Here is a 17,541-nt window from a genome sequence, read left to right as displayed (position 1 = left end):
TATTTTCTGCTTATTGTGTTATGAAATTGCATGCACTCTATCTGTTATATTTTACATGGCAATCTTCTATTAATTGAATGGTTATTTTATGGAGAAATTTTGGTTAAGTTGGATTTCTGCAAAGTTAGCAAAATATCCCATTTGGGACGTTATAGTGGTATCAGAGCCTTGGTCTTGGCTCAGCCTGCAGGTTTTCAGTTGGGAGGTTTCATGATTATTTTCAGTACCAGATTTCTCTATTTGCTGGAGCCATAGTTTTATTACAGCGAATATGAAGCCAAAGCCCCATTCCCTCTCGACAAATTTTCTTTTTTTAAGCGTTTGACAATTTTCTACCAAATTGTCTTTTGCTCAATAATTATCTGACAAATTGGAAATTTGAAAAAAAATGCGTTAAGATGCAACGTTTTGATGAAATCGTTTATGAACGAGATATGAAGAAATTATAAAGGGTCGAAATTCATAAAGGCCAAAAGAAAATAGAGGAGCCATTTCTTTTTTTGCTAAAGAGGCAAATGTTAATTGTGACCGAATCATTGATTTGGAACGACATTTACCGTCGATCAAATTTTGAGGGGGCTTCGTAAGCTTTATGGTTGGCGTTTAAGATTTTTTCGGGGATGTTTTGAAAATCAACTTCTAGCTAAGGTCAAATATAATGAAGAAATTTTAATGAAGGCCAAATGATTCTCTATCCAAATTGTTCGTCCGTTGGCCGTAGTTAAATCGATGGTCTTGCCACGTCTCCAATGGAGTTTAATTGTAAATTGGGTTGAGATCAACGACATCTGGTGCGATAGATGTGCGTGAGCAATTGCATGGGTTGACTAGCTCAAAAATGGATGCTCGTGGATTCTGTCAATGCTGAGAATCGATGTAGTTGAGCGCGTCAATCATTGAATACCATGAGCCTGTGCGCAAGGAGGCTTGACTAGGCATCACTATTCGCATTGTGGCCAAAGACACAATTTCTTTATTTATGACAGCTTGAATCGAGTTCATATTACCACACCTGAGCCGAGTTGGGTATTGCTTGAAGCAAAATCGATTTATAGCTATATTAGGCAGGATTTGTATCGAGAATTAAAATTAAAGGTATCAGTCCAAGCTAAAACACACAAAACGACACCAAGGCCAAGTCACTTATGACGCTGCAGAGTTGCATCGTTTTATAGGAGGCTGAAAACAAGTACGCAGTTGTATATGATCGTGAGAAATCGCAACATATGGCGGGGGCTGAATTTTATTATTTGTCCAGATTATAGAAGGGGAAAAATTTTATTTGAAGAAATTTTATGCCGTGAAATTTCATGGGTGTAGGATGTATTTGTGATCAGTGAATTGACTTATCAGTGGGCAAGCTGTTGATCGAGCGTGTTGGGCATTGAGTTGCAGAAAATACAGAGTTGTTGAATGATGAATGCATGCTGCAGTCACTGTTTGGGGTAGATTTAGTATTGGCGTTTGCCATGCTTTTCGAGGAGTCGAATTTGCTTGATACTGCCTATATTGCCATTGCAAATAAGGATACTGAGATCAATTTATCTACTGTGGACGAGCATTTAAATTTGAGGTGGTGAGTCCCAGTGATCGAATGGTGTCTATATGCTGATACAAGGACAGATTGCATTTTTTGTGACGTTGTTACAGAAATCAGATGTCATGAAACAAGGTGCTGAATCGATCAGAGACAGGGATACTTTGGTGGACAATGGCTATTGTGCATGGGGCGAGTATGCAGGCGTTAGACACAACGATTAATGTTCTTGTGCATTGATCAACCCCAACAATGGTGATGGTAGGATGCTATGCATATTGTAGGATTGGTTTCAGAATTAATATTTTCATTGAATCGCTTTGTTGTAGCTAAAGCAGACTCATCATTTCAGATAGAATCTTTCATTAGTCCAGTAGGGAAAAAGGGTTGAATGAGTCACCAGTGATGATTCAACATGAGCAGCATATGGTGGAGCATGAGTTAGTTGAGGAGGATGATGGGCAGAATATGCATGATGAGCCTTTTGGGGCGAGCCAGTTGGAGGTTCATATTGAGCTCGTGATGGAGGAGGATGAGCAACCACCCTTGGGGTCAGCCATAAATGAGGAGTAGATAGATGTATAGACAGCTAGCAAGGTGGAAGTATTTCCAAACACTTGTCCTCAGGAGGTGTTGGACGCTGATAGTGTAGTTTTGCAGGAGGCTAGTAGAGGCCAGGAGTGCAGAGTTTCCGATTAGAGGAGGGAGGAGCTGTTGGAGATGGTGGTGCATCCATATTTGGGCCTACCCATTGATGCGATGCAGATAGGTGTGGTGGCAACTAGTAGAGTTGCAGTATTTACAGGCCACAACACTCTCCAGGAGTACATAGAAAGGGTTTGTAGCACATCTTTCCCACTAGATAGAGCATCCTGAGTTGAGCAGGGAGCCATATCAACCCAGTAGACTTGTTTCTTACACATATGTCCATGCATTGGATTGACGAGAGATCATGAGTTGGTACCCAATTGATGGAGTATCATTTTTAGTCAGGAGCATTGCATTGCAGGAGCCCTTAGATGTGAGGGATACTACATGATCCAGTTGGTAGCAAGATGTAGGCTGGCCACTCATCTATATTTTAGCACAACCTTAGTATGGTGAGATTGACCTTGGTCTCAGCCAAGGGTTAGATTGGAGAGAGATGATGAGTTGGTACGCAGTGGATGGAGCAACACTCATGGTTGGAGTTATAGGACAATAGGAGCCATGGAGCATTGGTACTTGTTCTCGTTGGCATTGGGGTCCAGAAGGATTGGTTGATGACAGGTTTAGTCAGGGGACGGTCTATGATCCAGGCATTGAGGGGTCTGTTCATGGTGGGTTGGCACAGAGGCAGAGCATCACCCAGCGGTTCATATGGGATATGGGCATTGGGTCTCAGTTGCATTGGGCCACTAGATTGGTCCACATGTTTGGATTGCTTGAGGGAAAGCAATCTTGGGGTGGGAGGATTTGTAATGTCCCTTTTTCTAGTGTTCCTTATGAGATGGTTAGGATGGACTTTCAGAGTTGGGGGCAGACAGGTCAGAGGTGCAGGTTGGTGTCATCAATGGGCTTAGGGGCTTTTGGAGGGGTTTTTAGGAGTTTCTACGAGGTCTGATGTCATTCGCTTGGTATATTCCATCATCCGCATAGTTTGCCTTTCGTTCTGGTGCATTCCGACAACTTTCAAAAAACAAAGTTATTTTTGGGCTTGACTCAATTAATTACGCTTAAGGTGGCGTTCCATGAGGAATACATGACAAAACACCTTAGTTTAATAGCTCGTTGGAACCAGAACGAGAAGACCTACAGGATACGATCATTAGATATGAGTTTCAGTGACCTGAGGAGATATGGTGGCCAATTTACCCTTTTCCCACATTAAAAAGAATATTTTAATTGAAATAAAAGAGGGAAAAGTGCCCTATGATTAAAATAATGATAAAATAGGAGATTCTAGAGGGCACGAGGAGGCCACTGGAGGACATTTTGGATTTGACATTACTTCTTGTATGAGAGGTTGAGAACCCGATTCTCTACTTCATGGGTAGCCCCAGGATGGAAACCCTCGGGTGATTTTGGTGAGAGTGGACGAAAACCCATGTCATTTCCTTGGTGGATTCAACTAGAGTTCACAGGTGCAATGATTGATTTCAGTTCAGTTTTGGGAGGCCGGTGCAGCATTGGAGCAGATTTGTCAAGGCCAACTTTTCATCTCAGCTATATTGGTTGTATTTGCATGTAAACTAGTGTATCTATCATAATAAAAGATGAGATTATTTTTTGATTATTGTGTTATGAAATTGCATGCACTCTATTTGTTATATTTTACATGGCAATCTTTTGTTAATTGAATGGTTATTTTATGGAGAAATTTTGGTTAAGTTAGATTTCTGCAAAGTTAGCAAAATATCCCATTTGGGACATTACATAGAAGCGTAAAGAACATGCTTAACTAATGGCGCTCCCCCGCAACACTAATATCGTTTAATCATTTGTTGATCTTATCATTTATAGGCTATTTCTTGGTTGTTATATAGTTTTGCATGCTATAAATTTGCCCATTTTTGAAACCCTAACTTGTAACAACCTTTTTGGTTTATTGGGGTTGGTGGAGTCTGTACTTGAATATTTGTAGATTTCATCTTGGCCTCCAAGGATTGTTGATACCTTCTTCCTTTTTCTTTTTACGTAAAATACATAATGATACAAGTACAATGATAATTATGAAGGCTGAACCTAGTTGCATTTTGTCAACCTTTTGGAGGGAAACAAACCCTTGTTTATTTCCAAAACCACCTAAAAGATTGCCACTGGGGGTCTTTAACTCCCCCCATACGTGACATATGACTAACCATTTAGGGCTGGTTTGCACTGGTTAGGGCCAGTTTGTACTAGTTCAGAAATGGCTAATTTGGTACCAAACTGGTACAAAATGGCCCTCAAACCTGGTTTTTCTACCGGTTCATTACTTAGCCCTATCTGACTGGTCGGTTTAATCGATTACCAGTTCGAACTGGCTGAGTTTTAAAACTATATCTACACCCCTTAAAATGATATAGCTGGATCCTGTAATGGTTCTGGAGGACTCTGATAACAAGCCAGTGTCTAGGTCACTCCGCTTTTCCTCGATTGTTAGATCCAGAAGACCTTGACATTATTGGCTTCATCGTGAGATCTCTCTCTCTGTCTCTCTTGACAGGATCTTGAGTTGCCCACTTTTCTAGTCTTGGTCAAACTCACTTAGTATTTTGTGTCACCATATAGTTTTCATGGTTATATACGTGTTTTGACCCTTGAGGCTGTACTACTTCAGGTTTCTCTATTTATGTTATTTTCAGCATTCTATAGGAACTGCACTTTCACTTTCACAGTTCATTCATACTGGTTGTATTCTTCAGTTCCATTGATCTAATTTTGTGGTCATATCTCAGACATTAATGAAATTATCTTATCTAACTTGGAGTGGTATCCTCTAGCATTAGTTTGATTGATAGCACTGGTCTTATCCTCCTATGGCCTGCGGCAAGGATTTAGGGGAACTATGTTTTGCTTGATTTTCTTCAAAAACTCATGTCCTTCCTGTTGGTGCATAGTGTCATTCACATTGTGTGCTTCCATTTCTGTCAATCAAAACTTTGTATGAGGTTTGGGTCATAGAAACCAAGTCAGCCTATTTGATATGATACAAAATCTTGAAACAGGGTCTACAGAAATTTATCACCAGCTGATTTTATAATGAATTAAATGTTTGCCTTCTAGTTTATGAATACATACTATTCTGTGTTTTTCCCTAGGATCAATATGAAGTTTTTTGCATTTTCTGTTGTCATGTTAGAGTATATAATTTCTGTATAGTTTAAAATCCTTGTGACACAACGATTCTCCATGTGGCTTGGGAAGTGACTTTCTTGATTGAATTGAATGATCCCTATTTCTAAATTAATTTTTCATAATTGTGTGTAGTTATGAATATGAAGTTTATTATATTTTTCCGCTGCAGCTTCATTGAATGCTGTTAGTTCAATGATTTTCAGCCTTGTCTGTGTTGATAGCATTAGGTTAAAGCAAATTTTGGACAATATGAATAATGATATGCCATTCTCAAATACAGGTTCGTGTGGAAGCTGCTCTAACTCTACGTACTCTGTCTGAGGTGGATCCTACTTGTGCTGGTGGCTTGATTTCGTATGGTGTAACAACATTGCATGCTTTACGTGAGACTGTGGCCATTGAAAAGGTAAAGTGGAATTGGGGTAGTGCATGGCTAATAATTGAGTGATTAATCTCTTATGAAATGGTCTTGTAGCTTCTGCATGGATCCTTAATATTATCATAAAAATGTTTGCTTGTTTTCATCACTCAATCTTTATTATTATTGCAATTATGCTTGTTTGTGTCTCACAATCTTTGTACTGCAAATTTATCTTGACAGAATTGAGAAAGAAAACTGACAGAACTGTTTTACTGTATTTCGCTGTCCTCTAACAGTTCTGGGGCAATGGGTTTTTGATATCTCAATTCAGTGGAAATTTTCTTGGTTGGTTCTTGTCCAAGTGGAAAAAGTTGACCTCGGGAATAAATCAGCAAGGGTCTGGACTCTGGAAATTGAAAAAGTCATTAAAATCTGGAGGTTTTCAAAAAATTGGCAAAATTTAAAAAGTAAAAAAGTATTCATTTGTTTTGTTTAGCATCTAAAATATCCACAACATCAGATAAATGCATTTCCACATAAATATGAAAATAAAGCTAATATATAAGATGTATAAGAAGCATAGTGCTACATCACATATCAATAGGGAATCAAGTCCCGAATCTTGAGTCCTGACTCAGTTTCAAGAGTCAAAATATCAACATAAATATAATAAATGTATATCATCATGAGTCATCTACATGTCATAAACGAATCAGTCGCTGAGTTCCTCTGCCCCTTTTACAGGAATAGGGAATGGCTTTGCCTTTTCCTCTAGAGGAAGAAGGCTCTGCCCCTGGGGCTACAAATGGACTCTGTTGTTCTCTAGAAGAAAAAATTGGAGGTCGCCTCTGTCCTCTGCTGTTGCCCATCCTAGATGGTGTCACCTCCTCCTCCTCCTGCTCCGCCTCCTATTCCTACTCCTCCTCCTCCTCCTCCCTCCCCTGCAACTGCTACCTCCTCCGGCTCCAGTGCCTCCAGATTCACCTCTAACTAATTAGGGATCGAGTCCATGATAGACCTCTTAGTCTTAACCCTCCATGCTGTTGAGAAATCTAAGGGCTTGATATGTTAATGATTTCTCTTTCTTAGATAACTGCTTGTGAAGTAATTTTGTCCTTTGGACTTATTCAAACAAGATTTTTCATATGAGTGTGATTGTTAACTTCATCAACCAGCTACCATGCATAATAAACAAAAGAACAATAACACAAGATATAGGCAGCAGCCAGGGAAAAACCTCTCCAACTCTGAGAGGAAAACCCAAAATAAGTGTTCTTATAGAATCTTCACTTGACAAAATTTCCAAGACCAATACAAAGACACTTTGACCATGTTGATTCCAAGATCAAGGCTAGAATATTCTATTACTGCTGCTCTCTGAAATGCTGCACCTTGGATCAGATCTGAAACTTGTAGATCAGCTTCCTTCTCTCTTTCTTCTTCCTCCAATCCTTACTTGTATGAAAAGGTTCACTTGTCAAGTTGCTGTCCTCACTTGTCAAGTTGCTGTCCTCAAGACTTTTCTTAGACAAAATAATTTGATTCCTTGAGCTGAACTATTTTGCTGCCCTAACTGCAGTTCTGAAGATGTCACTTCTTCTTCGTACTTGTGAGCTACAAGTGCTTGTAGCCTCTTTGATCCCTTCGTATGATTCGGATCTTTTGTTTGATGCACAACCAAGTTCTTTGTTATGTAAAAAATTAGTTAGTCTTTAATTTTAGATTTATTATTTAGTTTTAGGATTAATTAGACGAAAGGGCACGATCATAAGATCATGCCCTTTCCCCAAAGGGTGCCCGTGGCAGTATTTAAGCCAGGAAACCCCATTGTAAAAGACATCATCTGTAATTTCATCTCCTTAATAAAATATTTATATATAATTTCTGCGTATATTAAAGTTTCCTGCTTCATCTGGTATCCGAGCCATCGAATCTTCTCGCCTGTGCAGGTTTCAAGCACCTATCCGCTGCCATACTCACTAGATCAATCCCTCATTGTTCCGCTGCTTGCAACCCTCAACCCCTCACTGCTTCGCTACCCTAAACTCTTCGTTGTTCCGCTGCCATCGTTCTGCATCCCCACTGTCAACACACATCATACCTCGTTGTTCCATTGTCTAGCCACAAAAAAAATTCCGGCAATCCGTCTAAGAAACCGGCCATTGGTTCCCATAATTCTCGACCACGACCACCATCGACCTGTTTCCATCCCGCGGGAACCCCGTTGCCTCACTGCCTACCGACTCAGTGCAATCGTTGTGTACCGGAGTCCCTTCCGCTATTATCTTCAGACAGCCCACGCACCGTATCAACGACACACCATCGATTCCGCTTCTGTCCACAGCCGCACGGGTTCTCCGCCCCTCTCCGCTCATCGTTCTACCTGTCGGTCGTCTGCTGTACGCCATTTCCTGCACACTTGTTCCGCACCAGTTTCCGCTATCCTGTTCACATTCACCAGCAAACCGTAGCCATCCGCTATCAGCTGCCGTGATATTCGCGATTTCTTCAAAAAACAGTCAACGCCTGGGAGCAAACGTAACTGTGTTTGTTTCCGTCAGCCAACGTGACGGTTCGGTAGTGATATACAATATATATAACATATAGCTTGTCCAATTACGTGCATATATATATCGATATATATGTTATATATGCAATATTATATATCAATATATATATATTCATTTCACTATATGTGAATTAATATATATATATATGATATATATAATTATATTAATTTAAATAATTATAATATATTCATATATAATTTATATAATTTATGATACTAATTAAATTATTTTGAAATTAAATTAATATATATATATATTTATATTTAAGTTATATATATATATATATATTTAATTTAATTAATTAAATTTATTTTAATTAATTAAAATTTATATGTATAAAATTATTTTAGCTAAAAAAAAGGGGAAAAATATTTTCGCTGGCAAATAAATACACGCCCTTGCAAACCCGCTCAATGTCGACAATGACAATGGCGGATTTCCAAAAAAAATTGTTGGATGCAGAGCATAAAATAAATAGCAACCACGACGAGGTCAGTAAAAGATTAAATGAAGTCGAGAGCAAGCTTGGGGAGCAAGCAGACAAAATAAAAAATCTTCAAGATACGACGAATCGAATACAAATAAAGATGGAAAATTACCATGTCCAGACAGAAGCAGGGATCAGAGAGGTCTCAACAATGCTGAAAAGTCTGTGTAAAAGGTCGAATTGTACACCCGAACAACTACTAAAAGAAGGTGAAGAGAATCAAGAACACATCTCGTCAGATTCCACTAAGTCCACAGACTCTCATGACAAAGTTGAATCCCCAAAAAAATCAGCGATACCCCACCAAGAAGCAAGTAACACAACCTTTACAAACAAGCAACTCTGGGATAACTTTACCAATCAACACCCTTTTTTCGCTCAACCAGTAGCAACATACCAGCGACGGGCAAAAGTCGAGATGCCTAAATTCGATGGAAACGAAAAAAACAATGTTGCATGGATAAATAAAGCAGAAGAATACTTTGAGATATATGACATCGCTGACGATGACGAAAAGCTCAGACATGCATCCATGAAAATGGAGGGAGAAGCATATAACTGGTATATGTGGTGGAAAAAGACAACACATGTCATTAGCTGGAGGAAATTTAAAGATGCATTCTTCAAAAGATTCCAAGGTGTAAAGGAAGAAGAATTCTTTTCAAAACTCATCAAATTACGACAAAAAGGAAGTGTGGATGAATACACTCAAGAATGGGAGACCTTAGTAACTCGAGTACCTGGGTTATTAGAATCTCGTCTAATTCAGTCATACATCTCGGGACTCAAAACCCATTTACAAACAGAACTTGAGATGCATGACATTACATCTATAGAAGTAGCAAGACGAAAAGCAAAAACAGCCGAAAAGAAATCCGAACCAATATTTTGGTCAACAGCGGAAAAAGCTTATGCAAGACGAAGGATACCCCAGTATGTGGACTCAAATAATACAAGATATGTTCCACCACATCGTCGTGAAGATGAAAAATCTAATGTGGAAATGCAAAGGATAAAAGAGGGTAAATGTAAACGCTGTGGTGAGAAGTGGGACCCCAAACATAGATGTGCTAAAGGAAAAGAACCAAAGAACCTATATAATTGTGAAGTAACCAATGATTCAAATAGTGAAGATTATGACACAGAAGACGCCCCAGAATTCTCACCAGAATTAGATGATGGAAGTATTCCACAAGTATCATTATCAGCGATGACAGGTATATTACAACCTCAGACTTTAAAGTTAAAAGGACACATAAAGAAGAACAACATAGTGGTTCTTGTCGACTCTGGAAGCACACACAATTTTTTAGATGCAACCGTGGTAAAGAGACTCAATATCTTTTCATTTCCCTTACCAAACATGAAAGTGATGGTAGCTAATGGTAAGAAGATTGAAAAGGTAGGGAAATGCCATAAGGTCAATTTGCAGATTCAAGACTTTAATCTAGAGTCTCCATTCTTCACGGTACCGTTAGGAGGAGTAGATGTAGTCTTAGGTATCCAATGGCTATGAACTTTAGGTACTTATGCCGCCAACCATCAAGTACAATTTATAAAATTCAAATGGGGAGGTCAGAAGTACAAGCTACACGGATTCCAAGCACCAGAAAATCAAATTACATCATCATCCCAAATGATGAAGCTGAGTCGAAATGGAGCACCTGCTTATACCAGTTAGAGATGTTATCTGCAAATACAACCAGAGAAGAGTCACCAGAGATACAAGATTTGATTCGGAAGCATGAAAAAGTATTTCAAGACCTATCTATGAAGATGCCACCTAATAGTGAAATTGAGCATACAATAGAAGTCAAGGCAGGGTCAGACCCTGTCAACATCAAGCCATACCGATATCCACATCACCAAAAAATGGAACTTGAGAGATTAATCCAAGACCTTTTAAAGTGTGCGACCTTGATCATCTTAGAATATCTGATCAAGTGGAAGGACTTACCCGAAGAAGACGCTTGCTGGGAGGATGAATCATTCTTCAACAACATCCGTCGTTACTTATGCTTTGAGGACAAAGCATTCTTTCGAGAGAAAGGCAATGTTATGTAAAAAATTAGTTAGTCTTTAATTTTAGATTTATTATTTAGTTTTAGGATTAATTAGACGAAAGGGCATGATCATAAGATCATGCCCTTTCCCCAAAGGGTGCCCGTGGCAGTATTTAAGCCAGGAAACCCCATTGTAAAAGACATCATCTGTAATTTCATCTCCTTAATAAAATATCTATATATAATTTCTGCGTATATTAAAGTTTCCTGCTTCATTCTTTTGAACTTGAATCAACCTGTAATATTCCTAATTAGCCATGGCTAATTAGAATACTTGATTTTGTTCTATTTTTGCCTTCTATAGTTATTTGTAAATAAAAAAAAAGTGAGAACGGGGAACATAACTCATTTTTAGAATAAAAAGTCACTGCCTAGTAGCACAACGTTGTGACTTAAAGGGGAGCCAAAGGGGCCAAAGGGGGATGCAGAAATGGAGCCCATGCAGACACATGGAGAGACTGCGCAGGAGGGAAGGAACACGTGGCAAGAGGGGAACCACGCAGGGGGAGGTGAGCCTTGGGATTGAGAGAGGCAAAGGCTATAAAAGAGAGAGGAGCCCCCCCATTTGGATTATTCAGTTATGTGCATTTGACCTAGTCGTTTCGACTCTTGAGCACGCTGGCTGTTTAGCTAGTCTGCAGCACTGTTTAGTGCATTGAGTGTCTCCGTTCGGAGATCTCACCCTTAGCCCCGGGGGACTTCGAGTGCCTGCTCGGGTAAGGTAGTTCCATCAGTATCTTGCAGCAGTTTCGTTGGTAGTTGGCAGGAGGATTGAGCACTATAGATGACTGCGCAGTCTTGAGAGGGATGACATAGTTCTTTCTGGTAGCAGTTTTGGATTGGGGTTTCGCAAGAGGATTTATGCTGGGTCATTGAGCAGGGGACCAACCCTTGCCTATTGGAGGATTTTTGGCAAAGTTTTAGGCAGAGTTTTAGAGGAGTTTCTTCAGTGGCAGTGCAGAGCATTGAGGAACTACGCAGAACCCCAAGGGGGTGATTTTCGGGGGTCGGCTATTCTTGGAAAGCTTTATGGGTTTTTCTGGGTTTTTCTTGAGTAGAGCCCGATTCCAGAGTTTCAACATTTTTCGAGGAGGGGAGCAGCCCCAAATCATCATTTGTTTTCTAGCAGTAGCAGCAGCACGACAGTTCTCCAGCAGCATCCACGTAGTTCTGAGACATGCCATTCTTTCTGAGTGTATTTCTTCACTTGCCTTGTGCAAGTCGAGGTGACATCTTTCTGATCACCTCCTGTACTCATTTTATTGCTTAGTATAATAAAATGGCTTAACATTTCTCGCTGCATTTCTTGAGTATCTGCTTATATTTCCGGTTTACATTATTATATGCTACACCATTGTTATTTTGTCATTTGAGCTTCCTGGTTCTTATATCATTTGCACGTATTTGGTTGGAGTTTTGCTGGGGTTTGAGGAATATTCCGGGTTAGGGATATTACAGTGGTATTAGAGCATAGATCTGGCTCAGCCTGTGGAGCTAGCAGTCTATGACATCGAGGGAGAAACCCTACATCTGTTACAGAGGTAGGAAATACAGAGACAGTGAGCGTAGGTTGGAGAACACCTACGGAGAGAGAGACTGTGTTCCAGTGGTGGACGCAGAACAGGAGGAGCTTGTGGTGGACGTAGAGCAGAGGGATCTGATGGCAGACGAGGATGGGAAGAGATTTGCGGATATGCTCCTCAAATCAGTGCAGGATCTGTCGAGGCAGATTGAGGTGATGGGGCAGAGATTCACGGCAGTAGAGGCCAGACAACGTGAGAGCCCAAGGGTTTTTTAGATTGGTGAGGGATCAAGTGCATCCCATCATTTGCCAGAGCAGCATGATACTGCGCAGCAGGTGGCCTCGCATACCCCTACCCACTCTACCATGCCCACGTTCTTAGGAGTAGACACGGGGGTCGGAGCTGAGCAGGAGGCAGAGCCCGACCATATGGGCGATTATTTTGCAGAGTACCAGGCCTATGGGCAGGAGTTCAGGGATGCTCTTTCATTCAGAGACTTTGTTCAGCTCCAGCGCAATAGTAGGCCCCGCGACCATCACAGAGGAAACCGAAATTACCATGATGGTGACACCCATCGTGCAGCGAGTAGATTCCACTTGCCTATGTTTGATGGTTCATCAAACAGTTCGGTGAAGTCTTGGGTGGAGAAGCTGGACATTTATTTCTAGCTTAACTAGATGTTGGAGGCAGAGGCCATCAAGGTGGCAACATTGCATTTGGATGGTGAGGCCTAGGATTGGTGGTTTTACGGGATGGCTACACTTGGGCACTCTACAGTGACGACATATGCGAAGTTTACCAGGAGATTGATGGAGCGATTTGATCGGAGGGATCAAGAGCAGCATTTTGTTGAGCTGACGAGGCTCAAATAGATAGGGAGCCCAGAGACCTACATTGCAGGTTTCTTGAGGGTCTCCATGATGGTGCTAGACCTATCCACGACACAAAGGGTCTATATGTATGTTGAGGGGTTAGCAGAGCCACTTCGGGGTCTAGTCCGATCCACTAGACCAGCCACACTCTAGGACGCTATCAGCAGGACCCGGGACTTACAAGATGTCTTACCCAGGACCCGGACACCTTACCCCCAAAGACAACCTTTTCAGTCTAAGGGGAAGGATGTGAGGATTCCACCTCCAAAGGGGAATCCAGGACGAGTACAGATTGAGGACGATGTCAGGAGGGAGCTGAAGAAGAAGCGGTTGTGCTTCACATGTCAGGAGCCGTGGGCATCGGGACATAGATGTGCTACTGGCAAAGCACATTTTATTGAGGTCTTCTCTGAGAGTAGTGGAGAAGAGGATGACGAGGATGATGTGGAGGCAGGAGATAGCCATGCCATACAGGGACCTTTGCCACCTCCACCGCCAGCAGTAGGTGGTGCATCTTTTGCACCCACCGGAGGGGCCCTTGCAGCATTGCGAGGAGTTCCCAAGTATCTGACGCTACGTGTACGAGGGATAGTACGTGGCCAGCGAGTATCAGTTTTGGTTGACAGTGGGGCGACCCACAACTTCATCGATGCACAGATGGTTGAGTGGAGAGGTATCTAGACAGAGAGCTTCGATGGGTTTTCAGTCTTGGTCCCAGGAGATCAGACCATGACGTGTGCTCGTTATGTTCCAGAGCTTTCAGTGACGATGGGCACCTACACATTGACTGACCACTTTTTCGTGGTCGATATCCCAGACACTAACATGATACTGTGTGTTCAGTGGCTTATCACTCTAGGGAAGGTCACGACAGATTAGAAGACCCTAGAGATGGAGTGGGATGATGAGAAGACAGGGAGGCATGAGAAGATATGGGGACATCACACATATCCGCCTCAGACTGTGTCGGCGCATCGGATGGAGGCAGTCTTCTGGAAGGGAGAAATAGAGTGGGCAGTGGAGCTGCTTGCATCAGAGGCAGGGACTATAGGGCAGACGGTACATCTAGAGATACAATCCATCCTTGATCAGTATGCCATAGTGTTTTGGGAGATTTCACCAGGGCAACCACCAGATCGTGGGTTTGAGCACACCATAGAGCTTGAGTAGGGCATACAGGCAGTGATCACCACTCCCTATAGGCAGCCCAAGGCCTATCGGGATGAGATTGAGCGGGCTATCCAGGAGTTGCTGGCTCTTGGGGACATTCGACCGAGCACGAGTCCTTTTGCTTCTTCTGTGGTGTTGGTGAAGAAGAAGGACGGTACATTGAGGATGTGCATTGACTACAGGGCCCTAAACAAGAAGGCCCTGAAGAATAGGTACCCCATACCCAGGATCGATGAGTTGATGGACGAGTTGAGGGGAGCACGATTCTTCTCAAAGATTGATTTGAGATCTAGGTACCATCAGATTCACGTGAGGGAGCAGGACATTCCCAAGACCGCCTTCAGGTGTCACTATAGGCACTTTGAGTTCTTGGTGATGCCTTTTGGGCTAACCAACGACCCCGCTACATTTCAGTCTTGCATGAATCACATCTTCCGTAGTCACTTGAGGAAGTTTGTGTTGGTATTCTTTGATAACATTCTCATTTATAGCAGGACTTGGGAGGAGCATCTCCAACACATTGAGACAGTATTGCGTATCTTACAAGAGCAGCAGTTCTATGCCAAACTCTCCAAGTGTGAGTTTGGGTTGACGGAAATGTTGTATCTGGGACACATCATAGGGGTGGACGGAGTGAGAGTCCACGAGGAGAAGATCAGGGCCATCAGAGAATGGCCAGAGTTGAGAAAGGTGATGGAACTTCGAGGATTCATTGGCATTTGTACTTACTACCGGAAGTTCGTTAAAGGTTTCTTGCAGCTTGCTGCACCCCTGACAGATTTGACGAGGAAGGGGGCATTCAGTTGGTCGGATATAGTGCAGCGAGCCTTTGACAGGCTCAAGGAGGTTATGAGCAGCTGCCCAGTGCTTGCGTTGCCAGATTTTACGCAGCCATTTGTTTTGGAGTGTGATGTGTCGGGAGAGGGGATCGGCGCAGTGTTGATGCAGGGAGGTCACCCTATAGCCTTTGAGAGCCGGAAGCTCCTTCCGCACGAGAGGTTGTATTCTATATATGACAAGGAGATGCTGGCCATCATGCATGCATTGGCTAAGTACCGACAGTATTTGGTGGGTAATAGGTTTAGGGTGAGGACTGATCACAACAGCCTCAAGTTCTTTTTGGAGCAGAAGCAGCTACAGGAGAGGCAGCAAAAGTGGATCAACAAGATCCAGGCATATGACTTTGACATTGAGTATGTCAAGGGTAAGAACAACGTGGTAGCAGATGCCCTTTCACGTAGACCAGCTATGTTGTCTCTTATGAGCATGGATACAGACTAGAGGGCTCGACTCTTAATAGAGTACTCCAAGGACAGGTTTGCATGTGAGGTTCTGGATGGGCAGGTGGCAGATGATAGGCACAGGGTAGTCGACGAGATCATCTATTACAGGGATCAGATCTTCTTGACTGAGGGGTCTCAGCTCAAGAAGAAGATACTCCAGGCATCACATGATTCACCATCGACAGGACATCAGGGGTTTACCAAAACCTACAGGGCCATTAGAGAGAGGTTCTCATGGAAGGGCCTCAAGGAGGACGTACTCCAGCACATCCGGGAGTGCGATGTTTGCCAGAGGAACAAGGGAGAGATGAGCCATCCCGCGGGATTATTGCAGCCTCTTCCCATTTCGGAGGGGAAATGGGAGAGTATTTCGATGGACTTCATCACAGGGTTGCCCATGGTACAGGGCAAGGATTGTATCTTTATCGTCGTTGATCGACTGACGAAGTACACACACTTTTTTGCCATATCCGCACACTATACAGCAGCACAGGTGGCCGAGCTGTTCTTCAGAGAGATCTTCAGGCTACATGGTCTTCCTAAGACAATCGTTAGTGATAGGGACAACGGTTTCATGGGCGAGTTTTGGCAGGAGCTTCTCCGGTTGGTGGGGACGGAGTTGACACCGAGTACCAGTTATCACCCACAGACGGATGGGTAGACAGAGATAGTTAACAAGTGGCTGGAGGGCTACTTGCGTAACTATGTCAGTGGGCAGCAGCGAGCATGGTTGAAGTGGCTGCATCTCGGGGAGTACTGTTGCAATACTTCACATCACATGTCCATTGGTATGTCACCATTCTATGCCTTATATGGGTATCATCCTTTATCTTTTGCTGACGTGATGTTTGGTGATAGCAAGGCTCCTAGAGCCAAGATTTTGATCCAAGAGAGTCAGGATACTCTCCGAGCTCTCAAGGATAACTTGGCTACAACGTAGAACCAGTAGAAGCTGTATGCTGACAGGGGTCGGGTGGAGAGACAGTTTGAGGTAGGGGACAGGTCTACCTCTGATTATAGCCATATCGACAGTCGTCACTAAAGCAAAAGGGGGATGAGAAGCTCAAGCCCCGCTTTTATGGGCCGTACAGGGTGATACACAGGGTTGGACAGGTTGCATATGAGTTGGAGCTGCCCCAAGGCAGCAAGATTCATAATGTTTTTCATGTATCATGCCTGAAAAAGGCATTGGGGCAGCAGGTGACAGTGACAGATGAGCTACCACCCATGGATGACGAGGGGCATTTGGTATTGCAGCCGGAGGCTATCATTGATACCAGGGAGAGGTAGCTGCGAAGCAGGACGGTCCGGGAATTCTTGGTGAGGTGGAAGAATTTGCCGGATGAGGATGCCACTTGGGAGAGTGAGAGGATCTTGCAGCATCCATCACTTCAGTTGCTTGAGGACAAGCAACATTTTGCTGGGGGAGACTGTAATATTCCTAATTAGCCATGGCTAATTAGAATATTCGATTTTGTTCTATTTTTGCCTTCTATAGTTATTTGTAAAAAAAAAAAAAAGTGAGGACGGGGGACATAACTCACTTTTAGAATAAAAAGTCACTTCCTAGTAGCATAACATTGTGACTTAAAGGGGAGCCAAGGGGGCCAAAGGGGGACGCAGAAATGGAGCCCACACAGACACATGGAGAGACTGCACAGGAGGGAAGGAACACGTGGCAAGAAGGGAACTACGCAGGGGGAGGTGTGCCTTGGGATTGAGAGGCAAAGGCTATAAAAGAGAGAGGAGCCCCCTCATTTGGATCATTCAGTTATGTGCATTTGAGCTAGTCGTTTCGACTCCTGAGCATGCTGGTTGTTTACCTAGTCTGCAGCACTATTTAGTGCATTGAGTGT

The 17,541-nt window shown here is 42.6% G+C and overlaps 1 protein-coding gene across 1 annotated transcript in view; it reads left to right on the top strand.

Annotated features, from left to right (window-relative positions):
• Positions 1–17,541, top strand: part of SWEETIE (HEAT repeat-containing protein) — a 541,573-nt gene that overhangs the window by 184,408 nt on the left and 339,624 nt on the right. Inside the window, exon 12 of the mRNA XM_089436034.1 lies at positions 5,637–5,762. Within this exon, the coding sequence (XP_089292160.1) occupies positions 5,637–5,762 (126 nt within the window). The remainder of the gene's footprint in view (positions 1–5,636; positions 5,763–17,541) is intronic.

Source organism: Pinus tabuliformis, chromosome 5_2, assembly GCF_031772625.1.
Source record: "Pinus tabuliformis cultivar Carrire ecotype Pingquan chromosome 5_2, CPIR1, whole genome shotgun sequence".
Taxonomy (NCBI): domain Eukaryota; kingdom Viridiplantae; phylum Streptophyta; class Pinopsida; order Pinales; family Pinaceae; genus Pinus; species Pinus tabuliformis.
The sequence above is the reverse complement of the archived record's forward strand: the minus strand, read 5'-3'. Positions and strand labels throughout refer to the sequence as shown.